Source organism: Abrus precatorius, unplaced genomic scaffold, assembly GCF_003935025.1.
Source record: "Abrus precatorius isolate BTA unplaced genomic scaffold, Abrus_2018 Scaffold10, whole genome shotgun sequence".
Lineage (NCBI taxonomy): Eukaryota > Viridiplantae > Streptophyta > Magnoliopsida > Fabales > Fabaceae > Abrus > Abrus precatorius.
This window is the reverse complement of record NW_020874292.1, coordinates 26,957,783-26,985,587: the sequence shown is the minus strand read 5'-3', so window position 1 is coordinate 26,985,587 and position 27,805 is coordinate 26,957,783. Positions and strand designations below refer to the sequence as shown.

At 28.0% G+C, this 27,805-nt stretch overlaps 2 protein-coding genes across 3 annotated transcripts; both read left to right on the top strand.

Moving 5' to 3' along the window:
• Positions 1 to 4,871: 4,871 nt before the first annotated feature.
• On the top strand, positions 4,872 to 6,534 carry LOC113852975 (adenylate isopentenyltransferase 5, chloroplastic-like). The gene is made up of 2 exons (XM_027483402.1): positions 4,872 to 4,976; positions 5,482 to 6,534. Exon 2 carries the CDS (start codon positions 5,497 to 5,499, stop codon positions 6,487 to 6,489), a length of 993 nt encoding a protein of 330 aa, XP_027339203.1. The 5' UTR covers positions 4,872 to 4,976; positions 5,482 to 5,496; the 3' UTR covers positions 6,490 to 6,534.
• Positions 6,535 to 20,197: 13,663 nt separating this feature from the next.
• LOC113864067 (DUF21 domain-containing protein At4g14240-like) lies at positions 20,198 to 26,547 on the top strand. 2 transcript variants are annotated; one of them, XM_027497803.1, is made up of 13 exons: positions 20,198 to 20,675; positions 20,861 to 20,937; positions 21,283 to 21,366; positions 21,494 to 21,607; positions 22,027 to 22,110; positions 22,246 to 22,317; positions 22,765 to 22,832; positions 23,873 to 23,960; positions 24,060 to 24,133; positions 24,525 to 24,894; positions 24,993 to 25,039; positions 25,142 to 25,223; positions 26,185 to 26,547. In XM_027497803.1, exons 1-13 carry the CDS (start codon positions 20,432 to 20,434, stop codon positions 26,254 to 26,256), a joined length of 1,476 nt encoding a protein of 491 aa, XP_027353604.1. In that variant the 5' UTR covers positions 20,198 to 20,431; the 3' UTR covers positions 26,257 to 26,547. The 2 variants fall into 2 exon arrangements, 1 of the variants encoding a protein (XP_027353604.1); XR_003504687.1 differs by having other exon boundaries at positions 20,365 to 20,675; positions 24,525 to 24,772; positions 26,185 to 26,236.
• Positions 26,548 to 27,805: the final 1,258 nt, after the last annotated feature.

Here is a 27,805-nt window from a genome sequence, read left to right as displayed (position 1 = left end):
AACTAAATAATGAAAGTTGAATGTATTTATTTTGTAACTATTGATACTTTTAAAACACAAATTTAAATAGAAAAATAATCACAATTAATTAAAAGTAACCTATAATAATTATTAGAATTAATATAATAAATTTAAAGAATTATAAAATTAAAATTATAACTATGAATATTTAACAAAAATTATATGAAAAAAATAAAAAAATGACAATTGATTAAACTTATATAATAAAAATTATTAAATTTTATTTAAAAGATTTTAAAAAATAATGACAACTGCTATGATAAAAAAAGATACATATGAAAAAATAAACTTTTAAAATTTAAATATTCTGTAGCCTTAATATAACATTAAATAATGTATTAAATACATTATAAATTTAAATATTTAATTATAATACAGATAAAATGATAAATAATTTTTATTTTACTTTTTTGTTGATTTATGTAAATTTATATTAGTTAGTGTAATTTTAAACATATATTGAACTTTTTTTTTATATTTTGAAAAAATTATTTTCAACCAACAATATACATGTCTGTGTAAAAATTTACCACAAGTGTTTAAGACTTTATGTAATTTTAACAAAATAAATACTCATGAAGATTTATAAAAAATAACAACAAATTAAACATTAAGATTTGAATATATTTATTTTTTATTTGTTGATTTATGTAAGTTTATGTTAGTTATTTTAATTTTAAATGTATATGTATAATTTTTTAAAATTTTAACAACTTTATTTTGAAATAATAAATATATATAAAATTAACTACACTATAAATTAAAATACATAATTATATTTTACATATAAATTAATAAATAAAATATAATTTAATTTTAAATTTCAACTTTCATTTATTAATTATGTAAATATTTATCAAATATTATCACAAATGGATATTAATAATTATATATTTTAAAGTTTTTTTACAAAACTATTTTCGACAAACAATCTATCTATATTTACATATATATATATAGAGTTCAATAAACATAATCATTTAATGTTATATATATATATATATATATATATTTTACATTTATATTAAATTATTTTTTATATGATTATCAATTGATCAATAATTAATAAATAAATTAAATTTTAATGTGATAAAAATAAGCTTAAATAAAGCATAAATAATAGCCATAGAGACATATAATTACAATATAAATAAAAAATAAAAATCATTAAAATAATTTTATCTTTTATTATATCACTAAATATGACTTAAATAAATTATAAGAATAATTTTACCTCCACCTTCACATATATAAATAAATTTTTATACAATTTTTAAAAATTAGCTGATTTTTTATTATTTTACTTTATTTTTTATTTCATAATATTTTGGCTCTCAATATTTGTTTAAATAAGTAAGTGTATATATTTTAATTTAATAACATTTTTATTTTTATAAAAATATATTTTTCAATAAATATTAATATTTTTATTTTTATATTTTTATTAAGTGTCAATATAATTATTTATAACTAAATAACTATAAATTATATCAAAGTATTTTATTTATTATTTGTTGAACAAGTATAAAACTCCATTAGTTTCAGGCAGTATTATAAGTTGAATTTTATTTTTATATGGTAAAATTTTATCGAAATTGTGAATATTAAACTAACAAATACATGCTAGGTAGATCAAATTAGGCTATTGAATTATATATGTTTATATTTTTAAATTTGTAAAAATAATTGTTTTTACGAGTTTCAATACTTTTAAAAAAAAATTATCCTGCAAACAAGTGTATTCATCAATTATAATAAAATAAATTATTTTAATTTTTTTGATATTTTTTCATAAAATTCATAATTATAAGCACTTAATATTAATGTTCATTAAATATCAAGTAGACATAATGGTTAAGAATTTTCAGGTGGAAAATAAGAAACAAGATAATTTAAGGAATTAAAAAAAATAAAACGTGGTGAAATCATATGATAAGATTTATATGAATAAAAACTTTAGATTTTTATTTTTTTTCTTATGATTACCTAAATATATTTTAATTTAATTTCAATCAATTATATTAATATAATTACCAGTCATCTAAGTAATTATTATCATTATATAATCATTATAAAATAATGATAATTTTTTTATGTATATGTCATCCTAATAATTACTGAAAATAATATATAAATAAAAATATTAAGATTTATAGACTTGTTAAATTTAATTAGTTGATTGGAAATTTGTATAATAGATTAATTTTTATATCCTTTAAAGTTAAATTATCTTTTAGTTCTGTTAACCTATGATTGCGTAGTAATTAATAAACTATAATTAATTTTTAAGTGACTAATTTAAAATCACAATATTAACAAAGAAACAATTTTAATAAATAACTAACAATAATATCATAAAATTATATCTAAATTCAAAAATATTGCATTACAAGTATACACTTCAACTAATTATTTGATAATTTGATAATACTAAAAAATTATTTGATAAAAATTATTAACAAAATCCGTACTCTAGAATAATTACTGTGTATTTAAAGGGAAAAAAATTGTCATTTACCTCCTTTATTTCTATACTAATTTGAGACTTAATGGCAGTACTCTCTAAGTATCTGCATACTTTAGGTTATAAAATAATACATTATCTTGCTTGTATATATGTTTGTAGGATTTGTCATTTGCAGTTACATGAAATAATTAAAAATTATCAACTTCTCAAATGACAATTAGAATGAAATATAGATTTTTAAGGATTATCAATATTCAAATACTACAGTAAACATTCAATTTATCTAAGTTGAATTAAATAATATCATTATAAACCGTGAAACTCTTGTTCTTTTTGTTTTTTTTAGTTTAATAGATCTCATTTTAATATATTTAATTGTTTGAGCGATTTTTGTTGAAGATTAATTATTCAAATAAATAAATTAGGAAAAAAACTCATCGAATAGTCAACTAGAATATATTGTCATGTCAAAAATCAACTTAAGAGAGAGAACTGAACACTAAAAGTGATGTATAAACACCAACAAACATTGCAGGAAAATAATTGTTATAGACATGATATAAGTCACAATTCAGTAGATTCACGACTTGAGAAAAATCATAGGTGCATGAGAATATTATTTTGATTGTGGGATCCAGTTAATTAAGTGGAATCCATTCAAGTTCTTGCGATGACTGAAATGCATTTTATTACGTAAATCAGTAATTTTTTTAATAAAGATATATCACAAAATTAAATTATTTTTAAATTTAATAAATGTAAATGAAATAAATATTATATTAATAAGTGCTAAATAAAGCTAAATTAAATTTTTAATTAAAATATAAGATATAATATAAAAAAACACATATCATGATAAAGAAAAATTACTAAAAATATTTTCATAAAAATAAACACTCTTGAAAATAATTTTATTTAAGAATTAATACTTACACTTTTATATAGAGAAGTCAATAATATTTTTATTTTTATTTTTTACAACTCTATCTTTTATTGACAAACAACCATGTTATACTTTTTGAAAAAGTAAAATAAATATTGGGTGAAAATGATGAGATGGGGGCAAGCCATAAAATAAATTTAGTGTTCATCATAGGTAAAAGAAGGTTAAAAAATATTTGAAGAATTTGAAAAGATCAAATGATATTTTATTTAATATTTATATTTTTCTCAGCATTCTGAAAACATCAATAGGGATTTTCTTAAAATAAAAAATGTTATGCACTCCCTAAAGCACTAGCAAGCCACACCTTTTTGTTCTACATTTTAAAATGAAACCTAAGACTCATCTTTACATATTGGTGAAGAGATTTTTTAAGTGGTCTTTAAATAACCTTCTAATAGGACCTACTAAAGGGTGGAAAATTAAATAAATACTAACTGAAATGAAAAAATTTTGAAAAATTAATACCCACTAGCAAGAAAGGATTTAGAAAATAATTGACGAAATAAGTCAATATTCTTTAAAACAAAAATTTAGCAGTTACTAACAAGTTTCTTACACACTAACGTCCTTAAAAATTTAAAAATATATAATTGTCGTTAAAGAAAAATATAATATAATAAAAGATGTTTTCGTTGTCATGAATAAATAAGATATTTGATTACATAAAAAAAAATTAAAAATTAAAAATAAATTAAAAATATAAAAATTTGAATCAACGATTAGTTAAATTTATAAATTTCGATTTCAAAAACTAAAGATATTAATATTGTCTAAATTAAAGTAATACTATTTTAAAAAAATAACAACTTATAAGATGCTTATGTAACATATTAATATAAAAAAAACTCTTAAACCATATTTGATTTCTGTTTTAAAAATAATTTTAAAAAATAAAAAATATAATACATTTTATTTTTAAAAACAGAAAACTAATTTTTTTTAAAAATCAAACATTCTCTAGTATCACGAATAAAAAAAATGCAAACTGAAATTGAATTTATATGATTGTCTAAATGAATAAATTATAAAAGTGTAGATATTTAAAAATGAAAAAGAAATTGAAGAGGAGGGAGAAGCGAGCCCAACCTTGGTTGCAAATTGCAATATGCATCGATGTCCTCGGTGTATGTTCTTGGGCTCTTAAATAGTGCCTCTTACGTGTTGTATTAGTAACTCATTAACTTCTTATCTCATTTTATTACTCTAATTTGTTGAATTCCAGGAATGGGAAAGCATGCACCTTTTTCATGCGAAACCCCCGAAGGTGGGCCTCCACAACTCTTCTTAGTATAAATACCACTATGGCGTTCCTTTGCTACGCCACAAAATCAGTGATCACTCACTAATACATCGCTTTCCAAACGCTTCCTTCGCATAACGTCTCCTTAAACTACTACTTCTATCACCCCAATTCATATTCATAACAAATTCATCATCATCATACTCTTTAATTCACGCACTCCTCCTCTCCCAAGCTGCACCATCTACTACCTTTTTTATATCCTTTTCCGCTGCTCGTCGCATCTTAATTTGACAGTGACGGTACGTACACTTACGGTGGTCCATTTTAATTACATGTGGGCTACTGTATTTTTTATTTACTTTTTCATTGTTACTATACTGTTAACTACTTTGTTCATCCCCTGCTTTAAGCTCTGTTTCGGAAGTCAAATATCATTCATTTCCCTTATAATTCGTATATATCTTATCCTAAACATACATGCCGTTGCTTGCAGCCTGAGCTTGTTTGTTTTTATCTCCTCTCTCCTTTCCCTTGGTAGATTCCTTTTTAATTGAGTGTGTTAAGTTAAGGAAAATATAAAAAGCAAGTTTGATTTCATGACACACACACGAAATATAAAATTTCTCTTTCCTAGTCGTGTGTATTGTATGCTTATCCATTTGCTGATGGATTAAAATTGATATGTAATAGGTTGAACAAAAATATCTCGTGGTAATTAACAAATTGTATATAAATTAATAAGTATGAGGTGGATAGGTTATAGTGGTTTATTACATAAAGTAAATGTTTGATCAACGTGTGCAGGTATAGTGAAAGAAAATGAAAATCTCAATATCAGCGTGTGCCTGCAAGCAAGAGCTACCCCTAGTAAATTTCCAAAAGGGATTAACGATGGAGGCGTTGTTTAAGCAAAGGAAGGATAAGGTGGTAGTGATAATGGGGGCCACGGGAACCGGCAAGACGAAGTTGGCCATAGACGTGGCAAAACACTTGTATCCAGCGGAGATAGTGAACTCAGATAAAATGCAAGTTTACAAAGGTCTTGACATCACGACCAATAAGGTGAGTGAAGAAGAGTGTGGTGGAGTCCCACATCATCTGCTTGGCACAATTGATCCTAATTTAAATTTCACAGCCAACGAGTTCTGTCGCTACGCTACTTTGGCCATCGATTCCATTGTGGAAAGGGATGGCTTACCCATCATTGCTGGCGGGTCCAACTCTTACATAGACGCGTTGGTGAACCATCACACGCAGTTTAGGCTAAGGTATGAGTGTTGTTTCCTCTGGGTCGACGTGTCCCTCCCAGTGCTTCATTCCTCCCTCCGCACACGTGTGGACCGCATGATCGAAGCTGGCCAAGTCGACGAGGTTCGTCAATTCTTCCAACCTCACGCCGATTACACCAAAGGGATCCGAAGGGCCATTGGGGTCCCCGAATTCGACGATTTTCTCAGAGCAGAGGCTTCTTCCGCCGATGAGAAAACCAAAAAGAAGCTTCTAGAAGCTGCCATTGCTAGGATCAAGGTTAACAACTGCACGCTCGCCAATCGCCAGCTTCAGAAGATTCATCGCTTGCACGGTTTGTGGAAACGGACCATGCACCATCTCGACGCCACCGAGGCGGTCCTCAATAGCGGCTGTGAGGACACGTGGCACCATCACGTCCTCGCCAGGAGTTTAGCAATACTTCACAAGTTTCTTTACGAGGAAACGCATGTTCCCGCCGGAATTATGTCAACCAAAGATGTAATCGCCGCTGTTTCTACGCCGCCGCCGCCGCCCAAGGTAGCAATGGCTGCTACCCATTAGAGGTAGGGCCGGAGAATCTATACACAAAGCGCGCATGCTTCAACGCTATGCCATTCCCACATCTTTTTCTTTTTCTTTTTCTTTTTTTCAGGTCATGTCATTGGTAGTAAATGTTTTACTTACTATAAATATAAATATAAATATAATATATATATATATATATATATATATATATATGGAAAATGTAATTTTTTTTTGGGTTACATCAGTATCAAGAATACTTAAGTGTATTCGTATAAATTAATTAAATATGTTAATGGAGCATAGCATATACTATCGCTGCTTTGTTGGCTAATGCTGTGGACCTGCGGTGTTACAGTTGCGCTCGGGAAATGCTTGTTAAATTGGATACTGATGTGACGGAATTTTTTTATCTTTTGACACTTAAAAAGATAATCTTATATACTTCTTATATTGTGAAAGCCGGTGTGATTGGTAAATATTCAAGAAAAAAAATTGAAGGATGATTACTCACTTGCCATCACTATCAATGCATTAGGACTCGTAACTTTCGTTTGGAAGAAATATTTTTTTATAGGAGTACAAATTTGTTTTGCAAGAAAAATAGTAGAGGAAGAAAGTTCATTACCATTTTAATCTCCATTAAATATAAAATATAATCGTTATAGCAGTAGAAATTTTTATTCTTATTTCTTTCTTCTTAAACCCTGCAGTTTCGATTGTTTTTTAGCCATTGTAAAGTTGTGATACATCTTAACAAAATTTATCATAGGGCACACTTTTAAAAACAAATTTTAAGGAAACAGGTTTTTCGTATCTTAATCAACTGAGAGTTTGAGTAGACTCAAAATCATAAAACAAAAAGATGAAGTGAAATTCTTAGTTTATGTTTGAGTTATAGTTGCTATGTCTTAAATTATACCACCATTACTGTTATTTATAAGAACAAGTACCTAAGATCAGTAAAAAGTAGTTAATTTCATAAATTTATACTCTATTTCGTAAATATTCATAGTATTAAATGGTCAAATTAATATGTTGTATATTAAATGAATAATGAGAACTTCATCAAACACAACTTATAATAAATAAGAGTATACAAAGATTTTAACAATTAATACATTTAATTTTCTTATATTTAAGATTAAAATAATTTAGATAGTTATTTTTTATAAATAGAACCAAAGATAATACTTAAAAAATATAAATTAAGTTTCTGGCAGGAATAACACAGTCAACAAAAATATATTTGAGTCTTAAATGAATATTATTTTAAATTATAAATCATAAATATTGAACACAAATTAAAAAACCTTTCCATAAACAAATCCCATAAAAGAAAAACCTTTTATTTAAAAAAGAAAAATAAAAATGTTAATTTATATATAAAAAAATTATTGTCTATCAATTAAATTTTGTTCTTCCATAAGCACAAGCAATAGCATAATGTAAAATTTGCATCTGAACATCGAAGTACCTATATTTGGCGGCCGTACAGTGGAGAAGCAATATTGGGATCCGGGAAAGACGGTTAAAGTGGATGAGTTGTTGTATAACTGTAAACAATAGTATATCGAAAATGTTTTATAGGGGTTTATTCTTGGAGATAGAAAGGAATAGAAGAGATTAAAGAGATAAATATATATATATAAAAGATAAGAATTTTATTTATAAATTCAAAATAATTTATCTTTTTAAATTTTAAAAAAATTAAACAAAAAATATTTAGAAATTAAAAAAAATATTTTTTAATTTATAAAAATTGATTTGTAAGTTTATAAAGTGAAAGATGAAAAAAGTATTTACTTTGCGCAATGGGGAGCTAGACCTTTTAGTGAGCGATCCGTACTGATAGTTTGTGGTGCGCCTGCATCAAGCATGATCGATTAAAGTTGGCTCTTTGGTGGGTCCAATTTAAAAGGTTGAATTTGATCACAGTTACTGATTGATAGGTGATGGAATGGGAGTATAAGTCCCATGTCCCACTAATGGTGGTGGGGACCAGAGGAGAAGGGAATGGCGTTTCGGTCTTTTCATGTGCCATTTTCTGCGGATCCCAGATTGGACTTGTGTAAGGCCGTGCCTCCTTCCCACCATGAAAATGACACATTATAACATGTACTCCACTACGTACATTTATTATATATATATATATACACACACATGAATAAGATATGTGTCCGCTTCATCCACTTAATGCACTCTCAATCACCGTCTATTCAAGATCGAGCGGGTGAGGAACGAGGCCAACCCCAGTGCAACAAACAGGGACGTATGATTTGATTGAGTTGAACGTCCTTGATAATGTGATATCGATCCATCCATAGATCAACATGAGTTGAGCTGGGTTCTCATCATTTTCGACTAATGATGGGTACAATTCCTCTAAAGTTTATACTAAACTTTTAGAATGCGGTATACAATTCCTCCACAATATATTATTCACGTTTAACTGCCTCTTTTATTATTAACTTAATTACGTAGACAAGTTTCTATATATTTTATAAATCAATATGTCAGTAAAAGTATTCAATGAATTATCCATCATATTCTTATGCTAAGTGAATAGGGAATCTGGAAAAAGAGACAAAAGGGGGGAAAGGTTATTTAAAAAGGTGGGGGCAATACTCTCGCAGAAGCCCTATGTCTTCTTCATCTCTCATGATTCCAACCAATATATAACACACAGCTTGCCTTTATACTCCCACTCACCACCCCATATTTTAAAGGTTAAAGTGGACCCATTACGGGCATATTGAAAAAAAATACATCTTTTGTTCTTAAGCACTTTCGCTTTTAATTCCCCTACCTCCCCTTTCGAGTATAGAGAATTTTACAAAAACAATTGCTTGTACTATATCTGGGAAATCCTTGAAAACACACACACACACACATATATATGTTAACTAACAATGCATATATATGTGTGGTCAAAATCACCTTTAGTAAAGAGGCATAGTCTTGCCTTTGCATCTTATATAAAAAGAAAAGAGAAAAAAAAAAAAAAGACAGTACGAGTAATGATTTTCCAACGCTTCCATGAGCATCTTGGTCCACATCAAACATGCATAGAATATATTTTCCAAAGGTTATAATATAAAAGTATAGTATCTGTTCTTATCAGTTCAGTAACTGTATGAAAGTGATTTATATGCATTTCATCACTACCAAATTATCTATATTTTAATTAATAGATATCATTATCAATTAATAAGGTTACTTAGGGCTTCTCGTGGCTGACATTTGTAAATGCCGGAACACAACGTCAACTTGTAGTATATTATCAATATAATTAACATTGCTGCCAACAGGGTTCGTTACAAGCCTCGATATATCGGTGGATCAGTGTATATTGAGATCGACAGAAATCATTATTAACGAAATGCGATATATATTATACATGTGTGAGCAACATTCAAATTGTATCACGATATTTTAAATACTAAATATGTCACTAATCTGAACCATTATGCTTAAACTCTGCGTTTTTATTCTTCTTAGGTTTCGTACAGAAACCCAAAATATATGATTTTTTAGTCAATAAAACAGAACCAAACTTCTTACATATAGAATCATATATAGAACCCAAAAGAAAAAAAAATCTTATGAAAACTATCAATTTCTTATGCGAAGTCATACGTGTATGACAAGCCATGAACTTAAGTTCATCGGTAGCGGTTTGTTATATATATAATCAAATATGTTATCATTAAGCATTAAATTTAAATATTACTTAATAACTTTTATAAAATATAAAATTAATTAATTCAATAATAATTTGAAAGTTTTTATTAAATAAATAAATTTGATAAAAAAATAAAACTAATAAGTATTTTATCATATTATTTAATTTTAATGTATCTTATATTTTTAAAATATAAGTAAATATTAAATTATAAATAATATATTTATAAACTAAATATTAAAATTATGTAAAATTTAATATATATGATTGTAAAGATAATATAAAATAATTCAATTGTCAGATGGATCAATATCATATTTTATAAAAAAATATTAAATAATATAGATATTTAAGTTGACACTTATTTCTTGATTTTGCTCTACATAGAATGGGAGTAACTTAGAGCTTAAATAAAGTAAATATTTTATATGCATTCATGCGCTGGGTGTGGGAACAAGAATTAAATTTGAACAACACCACAGACGGGTGCTTCCTGAATTGAGAGATGCTTGATGGGAATAAACAAAGTAAAGGCGAACGAAGAGGAAGATAAAACATTTCTGCCCTACAGCTTTCATGCTCTTCCGTGTCATTTGTCATCACAAATGCCATCTCTCTCTCACACTGTTGTGGCTTCTTTCTACAAAAAGACTAGTCAAGTAACACCAAAGAATCCAAATTCGGTATGAATCTAAAGTAATAGACGAGCGCATGGGGATACATTCTAAATGCATCTTCTAGTAATCTCAAACCCATTGCACTTTTTCCCTAATAAAAGAAAGATTAGGGAAAAAGTGCAATGGGTTTGTATGCATGGATATAATATCTTTGTAGGTCATGAGTTCGACATGGTACAAAATGCCAGCCACGAAGGGTAAGCGAAAGAGTACTATGAATTTGTCCTCCTTCCCCTACGTTATTGTCCCCTTTTTTCCTGAGTGATCATAATTATAAGAAAGTTAAAGATTGATTGAGATAGGATCCATAAATCCCCTTTGTCTCGGAATGATCATCGGGCGAGTTGGTATGGTTCCCAATTCTATTTAGATAGAAGTATATTGTTGAAATGAACTCGAGTGTATCGTCACTATATTTGATACTTCTTTTACGGCGCGCATTCCACTACATAAAGATCAAAGGTACGTATGTGAACGACAACATATGATATAACAGTATCTCTATCAATCGCCATCTGTGTGATTATCATTAAATCTGAGTATACACGAGGACAATATATTATTCTACTTTGATTCACGAAACGTTAATATTTCATCAAATAAATGTTATGGCACCTTTGTCCTAAGCCAACCCGACATAATGTTGGAAATCCAGTTCTAATAAACCCTCTAAATCATTTAAAGAATACAACTAAGACATTTAAAATTTAAGTAATTAAACTATTTTAACCTAAACATTTAGGATGAAATTGTTCGACATCTATTTCTATTTATTAAATTAAAAAGCGTTTATCTGATAAAAACAATTTCTTATCCTAGTTTTTCTTAAGAAATGACACGCATTGTTTTTATTTGATATTTTTAAAAATCAAATTCAAATTAACTATTTCATTAACCTTGCATATCGTTCCTTTTAATCTCAAATTCATTGATATATTTTCATTTGAATTAAAAAGGAAAAAATATACAACCAATACTCATAATTTCGCAAAACTAGAGATTGAGAATCAACTTTGTAAGAAGACAGTTAATGTAATAATTAGTATTAAATTTGATTGCACAAACAAATACGGAAAAAATAACTGATTTTTTCAATATGAAATATATATTTATGGCGGACTCGAGCTAGTGGAGGTAATTTAATTAGTAAAAAAATTTACAATTAACAATAATATTATGACATCAAAATAATTGTATAAATGTTAAATTTTATGAAAATTAAATTTAAGACACAAAATCAAGTACATATTTCACTATTATTTTTTTTACATAATCTTATGTTTTGAAATAGTTAATTTATCGTCAATGTTGTTTACATATGTTTTCAATATAATTCAGTAGATAATAAAAAATTATTTAAAATCTAAAAAATTATATTTACTCTTATATACACATTTGTGTGTGTATACATATGCATGCTTGATTAGAAATCCTCACAAGCAAAAGTTTGATTTTAATTCTTGAGTTGGACTTGGAGGTGGTAGTGAGTAAAATCTTTTCTCAAAGCGACAAATCCCAAATTCAAACTTCTAACTTACAATAACTTAATTAATTAAAAATATCTATAAGAAACTGAAATCTATAAATTAATCAAACAAAAATTAATTCACCCAAAAAATTATAAAGATTAATTGATTTTAATTGTTTTTTAAATAAAAATGCATAAATATTACGTGAGGTTTGGAATGGACAATGAAATCACTAACGGCTAAGGGTAAGTCTCTCGTCGACCTCTCCCATACGTTCTCTTGCACTTGCACTGTTTGGTTTGACATCTTCTTTCATATTTTTAATTTATATAATATTCTTAACTTGCTTTTCTACACAGGTTTCTTAAATTTGAAGTAGAAGTAGTTATTAAGTCAAAAATAGCAGAAAGGGAATTAACCGAGATTAAGTGAGTTGAGAAAAGTTGATGGATCATAGGCTTGATTCAGAAAGCAAATTATTTAGTTAGTAGAGAGTCTCTAGTTGAGAAGCTCCGTAGCCAATGACCATATTAGTCAAGTTGTTGATTTAGTCAATTGAAAATATTTTGGGCCCTATTTAATAATCTTGAGATTCATTAAAGTATATAATTCTTTTTAACAGTTATATAACGATATTATTAAAAAAATCATTTAGAATAGAAGTATTTGTCAAGTTATCTTTCTTAGAGATTTATTCATATACTCAAAAAATAATATTTTTTATTTTTTAAAACTATTAAGAAATTATACTATTTTTAACTAATATTTTATTTTTGATTTTGTCTAAATTTACAATGATAAAACACCTAATAAATAATAATAAAAATATACAACAACAAAATTTAATTTGCAAAACTCCTTGAATGTCCCTTGAATTTTTAAATAAAGTTACGAATTTTAATCAAAATATCTAAACCAAATATATAAAAATAACAATACTAAATGTTTAGTTAAGGTAATTCTCAAATGTATAGTATGTCTATTTTTTCTTGACTTTATTAATCGATTTGGAGTGCAATACTTGCCTCTAAAATCAGTAATGTACTACATCACGTAATAAAAAATAAATAAATAAACATCTAACTTTATATGTGAACATAGTGGTGTAAAGTTCTACCAAATAATGTTAGTAATTTTTCACAACCACTACATTGAAAATAGATTGGAAGAGAAGAGATAAGATACAGGAGACAGAAAAACTTTAACAATGTTGAGAGATAACGAGTGTGGTAAAAATGGTTTTGATAGTAGTAATGAAACGTTGTGTAAAATTATAAGGCTTTTAAGCAAGGAATTTAGATGACATTAAGAAAGAACGAGAATGATGAGGAAGAATTCAACAATGATGTTGAGAGAGAATGGAAGTTAAATTAGTAAAAAAGAGACAATGATAAAGGGAAGGAAAAGGGCTTCGTCAAAGATAAACAAATAAAAGACAAAAAAAAAAAAAAAAAAAAAAAGCGAGGCGAGGATGTAAAAAAATAAGAAATTTAAAAACTCTTTTCTTAGGAAGTGATTATAATAATCACTAAAAAAACTCTTTCTTGGTGATTATTTAAATAATCAGTTACTAAATATTGCAACATATTTTAGCAATTTATACAATAAAATGCTAAAAAGGGTTATAGTTTATTTTTATTTTTAATTATTTTTAGTTATTTTTTATCTTAATTGCTAAAAAAAGACTTATCTTATCTTGAACAGTCCTTGAGTAATTGACGTTATAAGAGTCTCAGTCTACTGTAATGACCGGGAGCCATGAAAATACTCTTAATTTTTGGCCTTCTAAGCAAGTCATAAAGCGTTTATTTGGATATGAAGATAAACTGAATGTGAAGTTATTTTTACGATTTCTTAGACATCTTAACAAAGATTTTCCAAGTTAAAAACTTAGTTTTTCAAGCAATGCACATTAAAACGTGAATATAAACGTACCTTAAAGCCCGTCTCTATTATTATTAGGAACAAGAAAAGTACCATAGGATCTCTTTGTCTACATCTCCTGAAGATTTTGAACTCTCTTGTGGATTGTTATTAACTAACATTGATACGGAGGAGAAAACGAGGTACGTTCGAATTCAGTGTCTTCCCTTGTCACTGTAGTCCAATATACCAAAAAATGCAGTGTAGAGAATCCCAACAAACAAAATCATACATAAACTTTATTAAAATCAGGTTGGAAAATGAAGCATGGCCGTCCATGCCTCCGACCGTAATCAACAATCTCATTTGTAATACAACGTCGATTCGACATCTTCACATCATTAAAATAAATCCGAATCCCCAGTTGTGTTATTTTTAACAAAATCTATTTGTCTAAACCGTCCGTGCGATAATTGACCATAGACTTTGCCCTTATATGACACGACATTTTTAGCATGAGGACTGATCTGAGTCCAGTTTGGAGCAGGTTCTAAGTATGTGGGAGTGTTATACGGACGGTGCGTCATTTAATAGCTTGTTCAAAATGCACACTTGGATGCACCTCTCTCACTGACTCTCTAACCACTCCTGTAACGTCAAATACCAGCCAAATACTGCACGTGTGCATGCTTTTGCCAAAACATGCAAACGCATCAAAAAGTCAAAAAGTGTGGCTACGAACTTCCTATTTGGGTCATATGTTCACCCCAATTTTGAGTAATGCCCTATTTATTGTGGGCCACCTATTGACTATTGCCGTTTGATCGCTTTATTATTTCCTTCGTATATCCCTTGTGTACTTGTTTTGTTTCGTGTATAACTCTATCCAAAGCATAAATCGTGCATTTTGTTTTGACCCTTTTTTCTCTACCCCACTGTCCCAGCTCTTACTTTGGTTTGTTTTGGGCTAATTTGTTGCATTTTGCTAGGTCTTCTTCGGAGCATGTGTCTTTAGTGGGTGTGAGAGATATTTGTAGTCCCCATTAGTTGATTCTCACAACTAAATTAAAAACGCGTAAGCTGATAGCAAAAGATTCAATGAGAGGGAACAAACACGGTTATGGACTGGTACTAGAATCTACAACTAGTCTAATCTCATCAAATCACTGTAAGCTCAAAATTTCAATTTCTAACAACAGAAACAAAGAGAACATCAAATATAATGCCTGAATTACACTGTTAGTACCGACATATAGTGACATAAATATCAATTATTATTTATTAGATAAACTTTTCAGTCGTTTGAAAATAAACTTGGTAGGGACATTCTAAGCAACATCTATAACAAAATTAAAAGAATATATATGTGATAGAATTTACATTATATTTCTGACGTTTATATTTGAAAATTGAAATTGTAATAACTGTCGCCATCCACTTGTGTATCTGATCAAATTAAAACTTAAATAATTATAAGTTCAATGGACAATTTTTAATAAACTTGAGGGACGTACACTCTAAGAACCTCAATAAGAAAATAAAAAAGAGATATTTACAATATAATTTTAAACAAAATACTAATGAGTATCTTGTCATTGCATATGTATTCAAAATATGAACAATTAATTAAAAACATTTAAATTATAAGATGACTATATATAATTTAAATAATTAAGTAAAAAAATAAAATCAGATTTATTATATAAAGATGGATAAGAATAATGTTCCGCTAGTTCTCAATCATCGATAGCAGTGCACTAGAAAACAATTTGTTCGACATATGACAGAAATAAAAGATTGAGTTTCATTGAGGACCATCGTATTGTTCTTGAACTGCATTTTTTCATATTTTATTTTATTTCAATGAAATTAAAGGTCAGATTGACTGTCTTAAAATTTTAACACAGCAAATAAATATTTTCTTAAAAAATGATAGATGAAAAATAGAAATAATAATCTTGATCTATATTTTAAATTGTCATTTTATTAGTAAACTTTTGATCCGAACCTTTTTATTTTATTTTATTAGTAAGTATAATAATGGTTTTAACTATCGACTCTACCGGTACACCAAAACTACACGGGGTACATATTAAATCCTCTTTAAATTGAGGATAGGCAAAATAGGTAAACTCCACAGTAAGCTGCTACGTTAGAAATGAGTTATTAATCGCTTTTTAAAATAACTCTTAAAAGAGTGATTAACAAAAAAAAATACTCTCTATAATAACTCTTGAAGTATGATTAACAAAGAAATACACTTTCAAAGTCTTTAACTTTTATAAATGAAATACACTCAACTTATTTTTTTTATTTTTTACGCTAATAAATTGATATTTTTTTCACATTTGTAAATATCTTTTTCACAATTCTTTCTATTATTTCTTTTTTTTTTCTTTATTAACAATGAATTATTCATTTATTCATTCATTTTTTATCTTTCTATTAACGATAAATTATCCCACTAATTTTTTATTTATTTATTTGTATTTGGTCTATGTAGATGTAGATTGTTCGGTTAAACACAATGTATAAACTCAAGATTTAATTTTAATTTGTGATAAAAATAAAAATAATTTAAATATCAGACCTATAAATTAAAATTTAAACGTAACAATAAATTAATTTTAGTTTGTAATAAAAAATCTCACAAAGAAATAAATTTTAAATTTCAGATTTGCAATTTAAACCCATAATTTACTTTAAAGAGCAGTTGTTTAACTACTCTTTTAACAATAATACACGTGTGAAATTTTAGAACAGTTCTAAATGTTTTCTAATTTAAAATATAATAACTCTTACATCTCCTTTTTAGCGTAGTGTCAATATAAATAACAAACTATAAACATTTTCTATAAAAAAGAGTTTCCTTTCTTGGTTCATTTTCATGAAACTTTACGCATTGTAAAGATATTTTTTGAAATCTTTTTGTCAAATAAGAATAAATTAACATGCTTAATGTAATACTTACATACAAAAAATGTTAAATAAGAAAAGCATTGCATTAGTACACAACGAATAAAAAAGAAATCAAAGTATATATGGTCAAAGGCAAATAAAATTTAATAAATTGATGGGGGCTTGACCAATTCTTGATGAATCTAATTAAGTTGTCGTAATAGTTTGGGTTTAGTTACTACAATCATAAGGTATGTTATTTTGGGGAGAATTTTTCTCATAATGGACCTGATTAGTGATGCAGTCCCATTAACAAAACCTTTGGCCCATAACTATAGAATCATCTGAAGAAAGTATTTGGAGGATACTTTTTGCTCCTCAATTGTTTTACTCCTTGCATCTTTTTTTCAATAGTTTTTTTTAGTTTTTATTTCTAAAATATCCTTAATCATAGAAAAACATTCTTATGATAAAATTATGCACAACAATAAAACTTACACACCAATAAAAAGAATTTGACAATAATACGAAAATTGTAATGTAAGCTTTTGAATAGCCCATGTTTAAGAATGATTTTAGTATATTACACAACATATAAATGGATACGATACTATACTAAATTGGGTAATCGAGTATATTACACAATGTATAAATAGATAAAATCTTTACCTACCATCCAATATTATAAATAAAGAAGGTTGAAGTTAAAGACATCTTCTCCATCTAAACATTATTAGGTGTTTATAAGCTTTTCATGTCTACACATAGAAGAGTGGACTAACAATACTAAAGTGATTTAGGATATTAACGATGGTTTAATTGAAAACCACAAATTTGATGACGAATTTATATCTAATGAAAAAAAAAACCACAAAATTTTTAGTTTATCAACATATCGAAAAGTTATATTTCAGAACTTAATTTTCATTGGATCATTATAACATGCATTTTGGAAATTAAGTTTCTTAGTATTCCAAAAACAGTTCAAGAAACTAAATTTTGAGGTAATATCCACTCCTTTTCGAAAATTTATTTTAAAAATTGTCTCTCAATGAATTCAAAAATAAATACTTGGAAGTTTACTCAATACACCACTATTTCCGACGCCAATAAAAAACAAGCGCCATAAGCATACTTGCCACAGAAGAACGAGGTATTTCTCAATGATTGAGTCTCAACAAATGATACTTAATAAAAAATGAAGCCAATAACAAACCTAGACGTGAAGAAAAATAGTATTTTCTTTTAAAAAAAAAAAAGAAAGACGACGACTTGCACAAAAAATAAGTGTTTTACGTTAAAAAAAAAGGTTAAAATACGATGTAATTAATGAACAAAAAAACGAATTAAAAAGTTAATGACCAACGTATCACCATTCCTCTTCCACCAATTGACATACCATAGTCCCCTTTCCCTGACCAATATTCAATCAAGTTTGATCTACACGCTCTATAAGATTTTTTTACAACACTAAAATTTAAGCAATAATTAAAAGTTTTTTCTATTTGTGCGTTAAAATGTATTGTAAAAAATTAATAAATAATAAAATCTATTAAAATAATAATAATAATAATACTATTATTATTATTATTATTATTATTATTATATTATATTTTTATTTCTTAATAAAAATTATTATATATATACGTTCATGTTATATACCTTGAATATACATTAAAAAAATCAATAATCAATTGCGTATCTTATAATGTACATTAATTAAAATATTTTTACACCATAGTTATTATTTTCTTACACATAAAAATGTGTTAAATAATATTTTCTCACTGCATTACTATGTGTTGTTATTCTAACAACAAAATAGGGCAAAATTTAAATGTATTTGCGTTATTGTTTTTAGTAAAAAAATACAATTTTATTTTAATAATTAACATAATAAAAGTAAATATTAATTTTAAAATAAAATTTTAATATAAATAAATTTTTTGACATTAATTAAAAATAAATAAATAAATAGTAATTTTTTATTAAAAAACATAATCATAAAAATTAATGCATTGTAGCATTGAATTTCTAATAATATATATATATATATATATATATATATATTTTGCTATTAAAAATTTATATTTTTTATCCTTAAGTAGCATTCTAAAAATATGAATTTGCATTTTTCATTAAAATGTGATACTGTAAATACAAAAATTTTCATTAAGATTTTATAACAACAACAATAATATATAATGTTAACTACTATTAAAGCACTAATTAAGAAATTTAAAGTGCACTTTTTAACACAATATAATACAATTTTTAATAAAATGTTTATTTTAGTTTTTTATAATAGAACTCTTTCAACAAAATCATATTTATAGATTAAAATTTTTTAAAAAGTAGTTAATGTATTATTTTTAAAAATAATATTTTAAATTTATTTTTAATTAATATTTTATTATATTAATTGTTGAAAAACAATAAAATATAAATAATTATATATAACCAAATGTTTCTAAAAATATATTAAAAATAATAAAAATATATAAAACTATTCTATAAATGAATTAAAATTAATCTTTTAACAAATATCCTAATAATACCTGTCACCAAGAATAATAATAAATATGCTGGACTTTGAATCGGCTAAAAATAATGTACTTTTCAATCTTATGATTTTGATGTCATGATAACAAAAAGTTAAAACTGAGATTCACCTACACACACGATCATGAATGTTAGTAACATCTATTATTGTATTTTTACATTAAGACAAAAATTTTATATAAACTACAAATTAATCATTCTGTTATATTTCATTAAAATTTTAATCATTCATTGTTTACTAATAGTGTTTATTTATTTAACTTTTCAAATAATTTAAATTATTTAATAAATGAAATTAATAATTAATATAATTTAAAAATTTATATAAATATATAAAAACATTTTTCTTCCTCTTCTAAAAAAAAATATAAGAATAATGATATAAAAAATATATAAGAATAAAATAATAAAAATTGTCATTCTTGATTTATATATTTTGACAAATAGTAACTAGTATATTCTTAGGATATTATTTAAAAAATTATAAAAATACCTTTTTTTTTGCTAATATATAAAAATACCTTTATCATAAAATTTAATATAGATTTTAATAAAAAATATATATCACAAGTTAACAACACCCATGTATTTTCACAATTATCTTCAACGAAACGAAATTTTCCGAAACGTTCCGAGGTTGGATGGCCAGGATGGATCAAGAACTAGAGGGAATCAGAATCACCGTGTATCGTAGTCCACGTGAAAGAAGAATCCACGCATCCAAATGAAAAGGTACTTGATTCCGCCACGTGTCCTGGGAGGTGGATGCGTAGTACGAGTTGCAGTGAAAGAGAAGGCAGAGGAGGACGAAGAAGAAAATCAGAGGAATGACGACGATGAATGTGGTGAGTACGTTAATGTTGACTCGGTTACTGACTCGGGACCAACTCGCTGGCCCTGAAGGCATACCCTTCGGATCGGTATGGTGGTTCATCTATGCCGGAATATCCTGTTTCCTCGTCATTTTCGCCGGAATCATGTCCGGTCTAACCCTAGGTCTGATGTCTCTTGGCCTCGTCGACCTCGAGATTCTTCAACGCAGCGGTTCTCCTTCCGAGAAAAAGCAAGCAGGTTTTTCCTCTCTTATTGTTCCTTCTTCGATTCCATTTTCTCTTTCTTCAGCCTTGCGCGTCGTTGAATTTTCGTTTAATCTTATCGGATTACGAAGTTTCGAGCAGACTGTCGTGAACGTGCTTTTCTTTGTTAGTTGTAGAGTTTGTATCTAAGATTTTGTGCCTGTGTGTGTGTGCATGCAGCGGTTATACTACCTGTGGTTCAAAAACAACATCAACTTCTCGTGACTCTGCTTCTGTGTAATGCTGCTGCCATGGAGGTAATTGGATTGCAATGCTCCTTTTCGTATAAATTTTTATTTCTCAGTTAGAATAAGGTGCGTTTTTTTTTTTTAGTTGGAGGATAGGTTGTTATAACTCAGTGAATTAATTGTGTTTCGTACGATGGTTTTAGAAATCACTCAGGAGTGAGGACTTCTATTAAGATAGCTTCTTACAGATAGTTGTAGGGGCATAACTTAAAACAATGCTGTGTAGCTGAGTGGTTGTATGAGTATTTGTGCTTGATATTGTGTTTATTGATTATGCTTGCTTACAGTTCATGCTGATTCCTAAATCATGCCTAACTTTTAAACAACTGTTGAGTTTGAAACTTGCAATTGCAGGCCCTTCCGTTATACCTAGATAAGCTGTTCAATCAGTTTGTTGCTATCATTCTCTCTGTGACATTCGTTCTGTTTTTTGGGGAGGTATGTGACTGTGCTATCTTTCATGTTTTAGCATCAATTATTGTACCCAATGAATATTTTGAAGTCCTTTTTTACATCCTGTCGTGTCTCTCTTCTCTTTAAACTATTGATGCCTCTTTGGTTTCAGGTTATTCCACAAGCAATTTGTAGTAGATATGGCCTTGCTGTAGGTGCCAACTTCGTATGGCTTGTGCGAATTTTAATGATAATTTGTTACCCAGTTGCTTATCCCATCGGAAAGGTGACTTATCATACCTAGGTTATATTACCAGTCCTTTCTTGCATATGAACTGTTGATGTGGTTGATTATGCATTAACCAGTAGGAGTGATATTTATTTCCACTCTATTTGATAACCAATATAATATAATTAAGTAGAGAATGAAAAAGTGAAAATTAATAGCATATCATCTTATGATGTTTCCATGAAAGCGGAAACTTCCTGAAAATATGCATTTGGTTTATGGGCTTTTTCTAGTTTTGCTTGGTTTAAAAGAATGTGTCAGTTTGTTAGAAAATGAGCAGTGCCATATGCATGCCCTTTGGCTGAAAACTAGGCATCAGTCTTTCTAAGTCAAATAACCCCTTCAAAATGTTGATGTCATAACTTATAGAATGATCATGCCACAAGTTTTCTTTTTCTCACTGATATTTGTTCCAGGTTCTAGATTGGCTATTGGGGCATAATGAGGCTTTATTTAGGCGAGCTCAATTAAAAGCTCTTGTCTCCATCCATAGCAAGGAGGTATAAAAATAATAAATAATTACTATTGTGATTTAATTGAGGAACCTGTCATGTAAAAATTGGTGAAATTACCCAGATATTGCCTTTATAGTCACTGGTGTTTGATTCATAAATTTTGAATTTTCTTGTTTTCAGGCTGGGAAAGGCGGTGAGCTTACACATGATGAGACAACAATTATTAGTGGAGCTCTAGATTTAACTGAAAAGGCAAATACCACATTTTGCCTACAATATATTTGGATGTCAACTTATCTATCTGTTTTTCATTATATAACAGTGCAATACAATTTGCAATTTATGAGATTCAATGCATCAGAGTTTGAAGTTTCTCTCCTATTTCAAACCATATTGATGGGATGAAATGTGGAAACATGGCACCGGTTGCTTAAAAAATCATCTTATTTTTTAAATTATTCTTATGAGGTCTATCAAAGTATCAATCCTTAGCACAAATTTTCCTATCCACTTCCAGTGATCTTGTGTTCTCCAAATAATATAGTGTTCTTCATACTTCAGTTTTCTCTGTATTTTACCTCATTGTTAATGATCATGCGGTATTATTTAACTTGTGAAAGGTATATCTTCTGTATCCTTTTTGCAGTGTACTTGTATGAAAATTTCCTTTCTCCCCTTATTATTTTTATCTTTGGCCAGACTGCTGAAGCAGCTATGACTCCTATTGAATCAACTTTTTCTTTGGATGTTAATTCAAAATTGGACTGGTCAGTATCTCAACGCAGCTTAGTTTTTCTTCATTAAATTTATTCATTTGGTTTGAACTTGTGTTTTATTGTTCTTTTTTTTTTTTTCACTTGCCTGGGGTTAAATTATTTCTTGTATTAATAATGTACTGTAAATATTATTCTTGCAATTATCAAATGTGGTTCTTTCATTACAATGTAAATGTTTCTCTTGGGATAAATATTTGAACTTTGAAGCATTCTTCCCCTGCCATGAAGTTCATTCTTATCTTGTTGAGTACTTCCTGTCTCATCGTTTTAATACCTGAGACACACACATGCACACACACACACACACAGTAGCCACAGGTATATCCACCCTTTTGATGAGCTGCAAGTTTGTTGAGGAAGTGTGAAGTGTTGGATGGGCAGACAAAGTTGAGAAAGCATAAAAGAAGACCAGATGGACAAGATGCTAGAAATCTAATATATGGATAAACCAATTTGAGATTGTAAGGGCACAATGTTGGAATCCGTAGACAATCCACAATCATTCTTTAATGTGCATGTTTCTGTTCAGACAAATGTTTGACATATAGCCTCAGTTATACCCTTACTATTTCCTAACTGGGTTGTTTGCTCATATGCCAGACAATAAATCCTCCTCATCAATCCAAAACTGATTGATGATGCATCATCGATATCACTGAAAACATGGAACTTAGAGACCATAGTATGAACTTTTTATATTGTTGATTTACGTTTTAAATTATCTATAGGCTATAGCATGCAAATATTAATCAATTCAATTGACAGTGGTTGGTTTAGTTGGCAGTTGAATAACATATTTGGTCCCACAGTGGATGGTATTCTTAAGTATGTTGTAAATAGTTTATTAAATTTTGTTTGGAAAATGAATCTTCAATTGGTAGTGGAACTCATTTGCTTACTATACAAGGATTTTTTGTTTGCTGAAGATATATTGGGAGTAGAATTCTTGGTTAGAAGATACAAAATATATGTGTTCACCCTTGCAATTTTATATCCCTTAAACCTATATTATGTTGTGAATCTTAAATAAGGGAGGCAATGGGTAAAATTCTTGCTCGTGGGCACAGCCGAGTTCCTGTCTATTCTGGAAATCCAAAAAATGTTATTGGGCTTCTACTGGTGGGTGTTAAATCTTCACCATTTTGACTTTATTTTAGTTTATCCCTTTTTATTACTTTCTAAATTCCCTCTTCCTCACCTGAATTCTTTTTAAATTAGGTCAAAAGTCTTCTCACTGTACGACCAGAAACCGAGACACCAGTCAGTGCTGTTTCCATCCGGAGAATCCCACGGTGTGTTTGTTGTAAAGGATTAACTCTCCTAGAAGCTTAAGTTGTTAACTGGAGTCACATTACTGATTTTTATCTTTATCACACACCTTTCTTTATGCAAAAGCCCTTTGGCCTTGAAGCAGGGCAATACACTGGCTCAATTTATCTGATGCTGAAAATTAGTTTAATTAAGAATTGGGGTGTTAAGGATTAAGCTCCTTCCTTACCATTTAGTCATATAGCTCTACCTTGTGAAGGACCACAAAGTCTTCAAAGCATAAATGATTAGGTAGAAGCACATGAATGGTTTCATGTCTTTAACATTTGATTTTTATTAATTTATACTCTTATTATTTTAAAAAAATTAATGTCAAATATCAGTAATTTGTGTAATGGTTTATATTACATATAGAGTTCCAGCAGACATGCCTCTCTACGATATACTGAATGAGTTCCAAAAGGGCAGTAGTCATATGGCTGCTGTTGTTAAGGCCAGGGGAAAAGGAAAAACAAATCATCAAACAATTGATGAAGAGAAATACGAAGAAAACAAAAGGGATGGTGGAGATTCACAGTTGACTACTCCATTACTACATAAGCAGGATGAGAAGTCAGAAAGTGTTGTTGACATTGACAAGCCTTCAAGGCTTCCCAGCATTAGTAAGCTAACTGATTTTCAACGTACTGATTCCCCAACAAATGGTTCCTTTTCAGAAAATATTGAAGATGGGGAAGTGATTGGTATTATCACTTTGGAAGATGTATTTGAAGAACTTCTGCAAGTAAATTTCAGTAATTTGAGATATTTTCTGATTCTCAATATTGCATAGTAAGTCAATCCTTTTATCCTAATTGATTGTATTTGTTTCCAATGGTGCAGGAGGAGATTGTGGATGAGACAGATGAATATGTTGATGTTCATAAGAGGTAATGAAGAATATATACTTTCAAAACTTACTCTGAAAAGTTGGATGAGACTGCTGCAAATCTGAGTTTGAATGTTGTTATCTATATTATTTTATGTTGCAGAATACGTGTGGCTGCAGCTGCAGCTGCTTCCTCAGTTGCACGGGCTCCGTCAATCCGAAGGTTGACTGGCCAAAAAGGAGCAGTAAGCAATCAATTATTTCACTTTTTTAAAAATGATTTTAATGTCTATTTATTGCATGTTTGCCGGAGAAATCCATTACTTTCTGCATCAATTGAGAAAAAGTTTCTGTTTGAGAGGACTTGGATACTGCATCTTCGTTTCTCTTTGCATGGCCTACTTGTCAAATTACTGTAAATGATATGGTACGGTATTGGTACATGAACATGAATTGAAATGATTTATCTTGTCTTAAATAGCATATTTTCTTCCGTTAAATGCTTCAAGATAAAGTAGAACAGAGTAATTAGTATGAATTTAACACTGTTATGGGTGCAATGCTGAGATTATTGGTACCCAAATCAAATCCCCTTTACCACCATGTGAAATTTATATTCCAGAAGGGAATTACTTTTCTCATAGTCATACTTTTCTTAACTTTCACACATATTTTCTTAAGTTTATTCAAGGATGACCTTTATGGACTTACAATAATATTAGTTATATTCATGAAATGAAATAATACGTTCAATAGGAAATTGAATTGAAAAATTCAGCGGTGAAATACTCCCTTTTGTGTGATCATATGTGATGAAAATGATATGTGAATTCTCAACGGCCATTAGATTATCAATGTAATAGGGAACCAGTGGATTTTTTTAATAGTCTTTCGATATTGAGATAAACTGCTTAGTAATTTCAATGCCGAGTTAACGTGTGATTTTTTTTGTATTACTTTTCTATTCGATATAACTCCTAGGAGTGGTTCGGCTTTCTTTTCCTCTCTCTTTACAGATATAGTTTCTTTAGCCCCAAGGGATATGGGATAAGTTATGTATATCGCAAATTTCAAAGATTCTAAGCTGGAAAATTGAAGTTTGAGAATGCTTTAATGTTACCTGCTTGAAAGCTGTATCTGTAAATCCTGCATAAATGCTCGAACTTTTTTCAAAAAATAATTCTGGTCTTTATTTTAATCATGCAGGGAGGCCAAAGTAAGTCGGGACTTACTCCGAGGAAATCTGCAGAGGAGGATGGATTGAATACAAGGTTGTGAGCTCTCTATTCTATCCGGAACAATTATTATAATGAGGCTAAGTTTATAAAAGGGAGTTCATACAAGGGTGATAAATGTCACGTTTAATGGTGAATATTTTATTCCTTTTTCTCTCACATAAAAGTGATTTTTCACTCTTCATTTCCATTCTATAAAGTTTTGTTTTTCTTGTATTCTAATTCGAAAAGGTTCAAATTTTATTCGTGACTGATGAAGTACATTTTAACTGGGAGCAACATTATATAAGGTACCCTCTCTTTTTAAATTCATTCAAACGAAATTATGCTTATTAATTAAACATTTGTTTTCTTATTTTCATACGAATATTAATTATTTTTTATTATATTTATGTACTTTATCATTGTGAAATTGATTGATGAAGTACAAATCCAATATAAACTTAAAGCACATTCTATATTTTATACACTTAGAGTTGTATTAAAAGATATTTATGTATTTTTTTTTAAATTAACATCTCTTTTTCAAACAAGATTAACCATGACAATTGTTTTACTTCGAAAAAGTATTTTATACGTTCTTAATTTATAAAAATACTATAGAAACTACTTACTTTAAAACAATTTTGTTTAAGACTATTTTAAAAATACTTTCGCTCAAGAATTTATCTTAATTTCTACATGTAAAGTCAATTGCTATCCCCTCTCTTCAAACTTCATGGTTCATTCCCTAGATTCTAAGTCAAGAGTACTCTGTCCATTTCAAACAAATAAAAGGAAAAAAAATAAAGTCGGAGATGTTAATTTTAGTTTTTTTTTTAATTGTAACTTTTAGTATTTTTAGATTCAATACTTTTAATTCTTCTTCTTCATCATCATCATCATAATAATAATAATAATAATAATAATACAGTTAACTTAAAGGTTGTAATGTGTTGATTAAAAAAAATTATAAAAACACGTTTAATTTCTCACCTTATATAATTCCACATTTAAATTTTATATTTAAACTTTTAATATTATACCAAATAATTATAGAGAAAAATACAGTCTTTTTTTACCTTGCTTACATTACACTCTTATTTTAAAACATACACTCCTCTCTCTGAAAGATAAATATAAATTTCACTTTAATCATTTTCAAAATAAAAAAAAATCTTAACAGGGAGAAATAATTATAAAAAATGTAAGCTTTTTTATTTTTTCATCAAGGAAAAAAATCATCACAATAGAAAAATTCTCTGTAAAAAACTTAAAATGGACTCAAATGGAATATATATTTGAAAATAAGATGAAAGAAAAGTGTAATGGCATCTTCTTTTAAGGGAAAAAAATATACTTTATTCTTTATTATATTCTAATTTTAAGTTTTAACATTCAAATAACTACGAAGTATGTTAAAAGTAACGTCAAAAACGTAAGATTCAAAAAAACAAATAATTACCTGGTAAAAGAATCAGTAGTAGCCTGTAGTCAGAGAGTAGGCTTCAGTGGTCATAGATAATTTTTTTTTAATTGATTTAGAATACATCAATTGACTACACCGAAAAAATGAATTCAATGCAAAAATTATATCTATTAACATTAAAAAA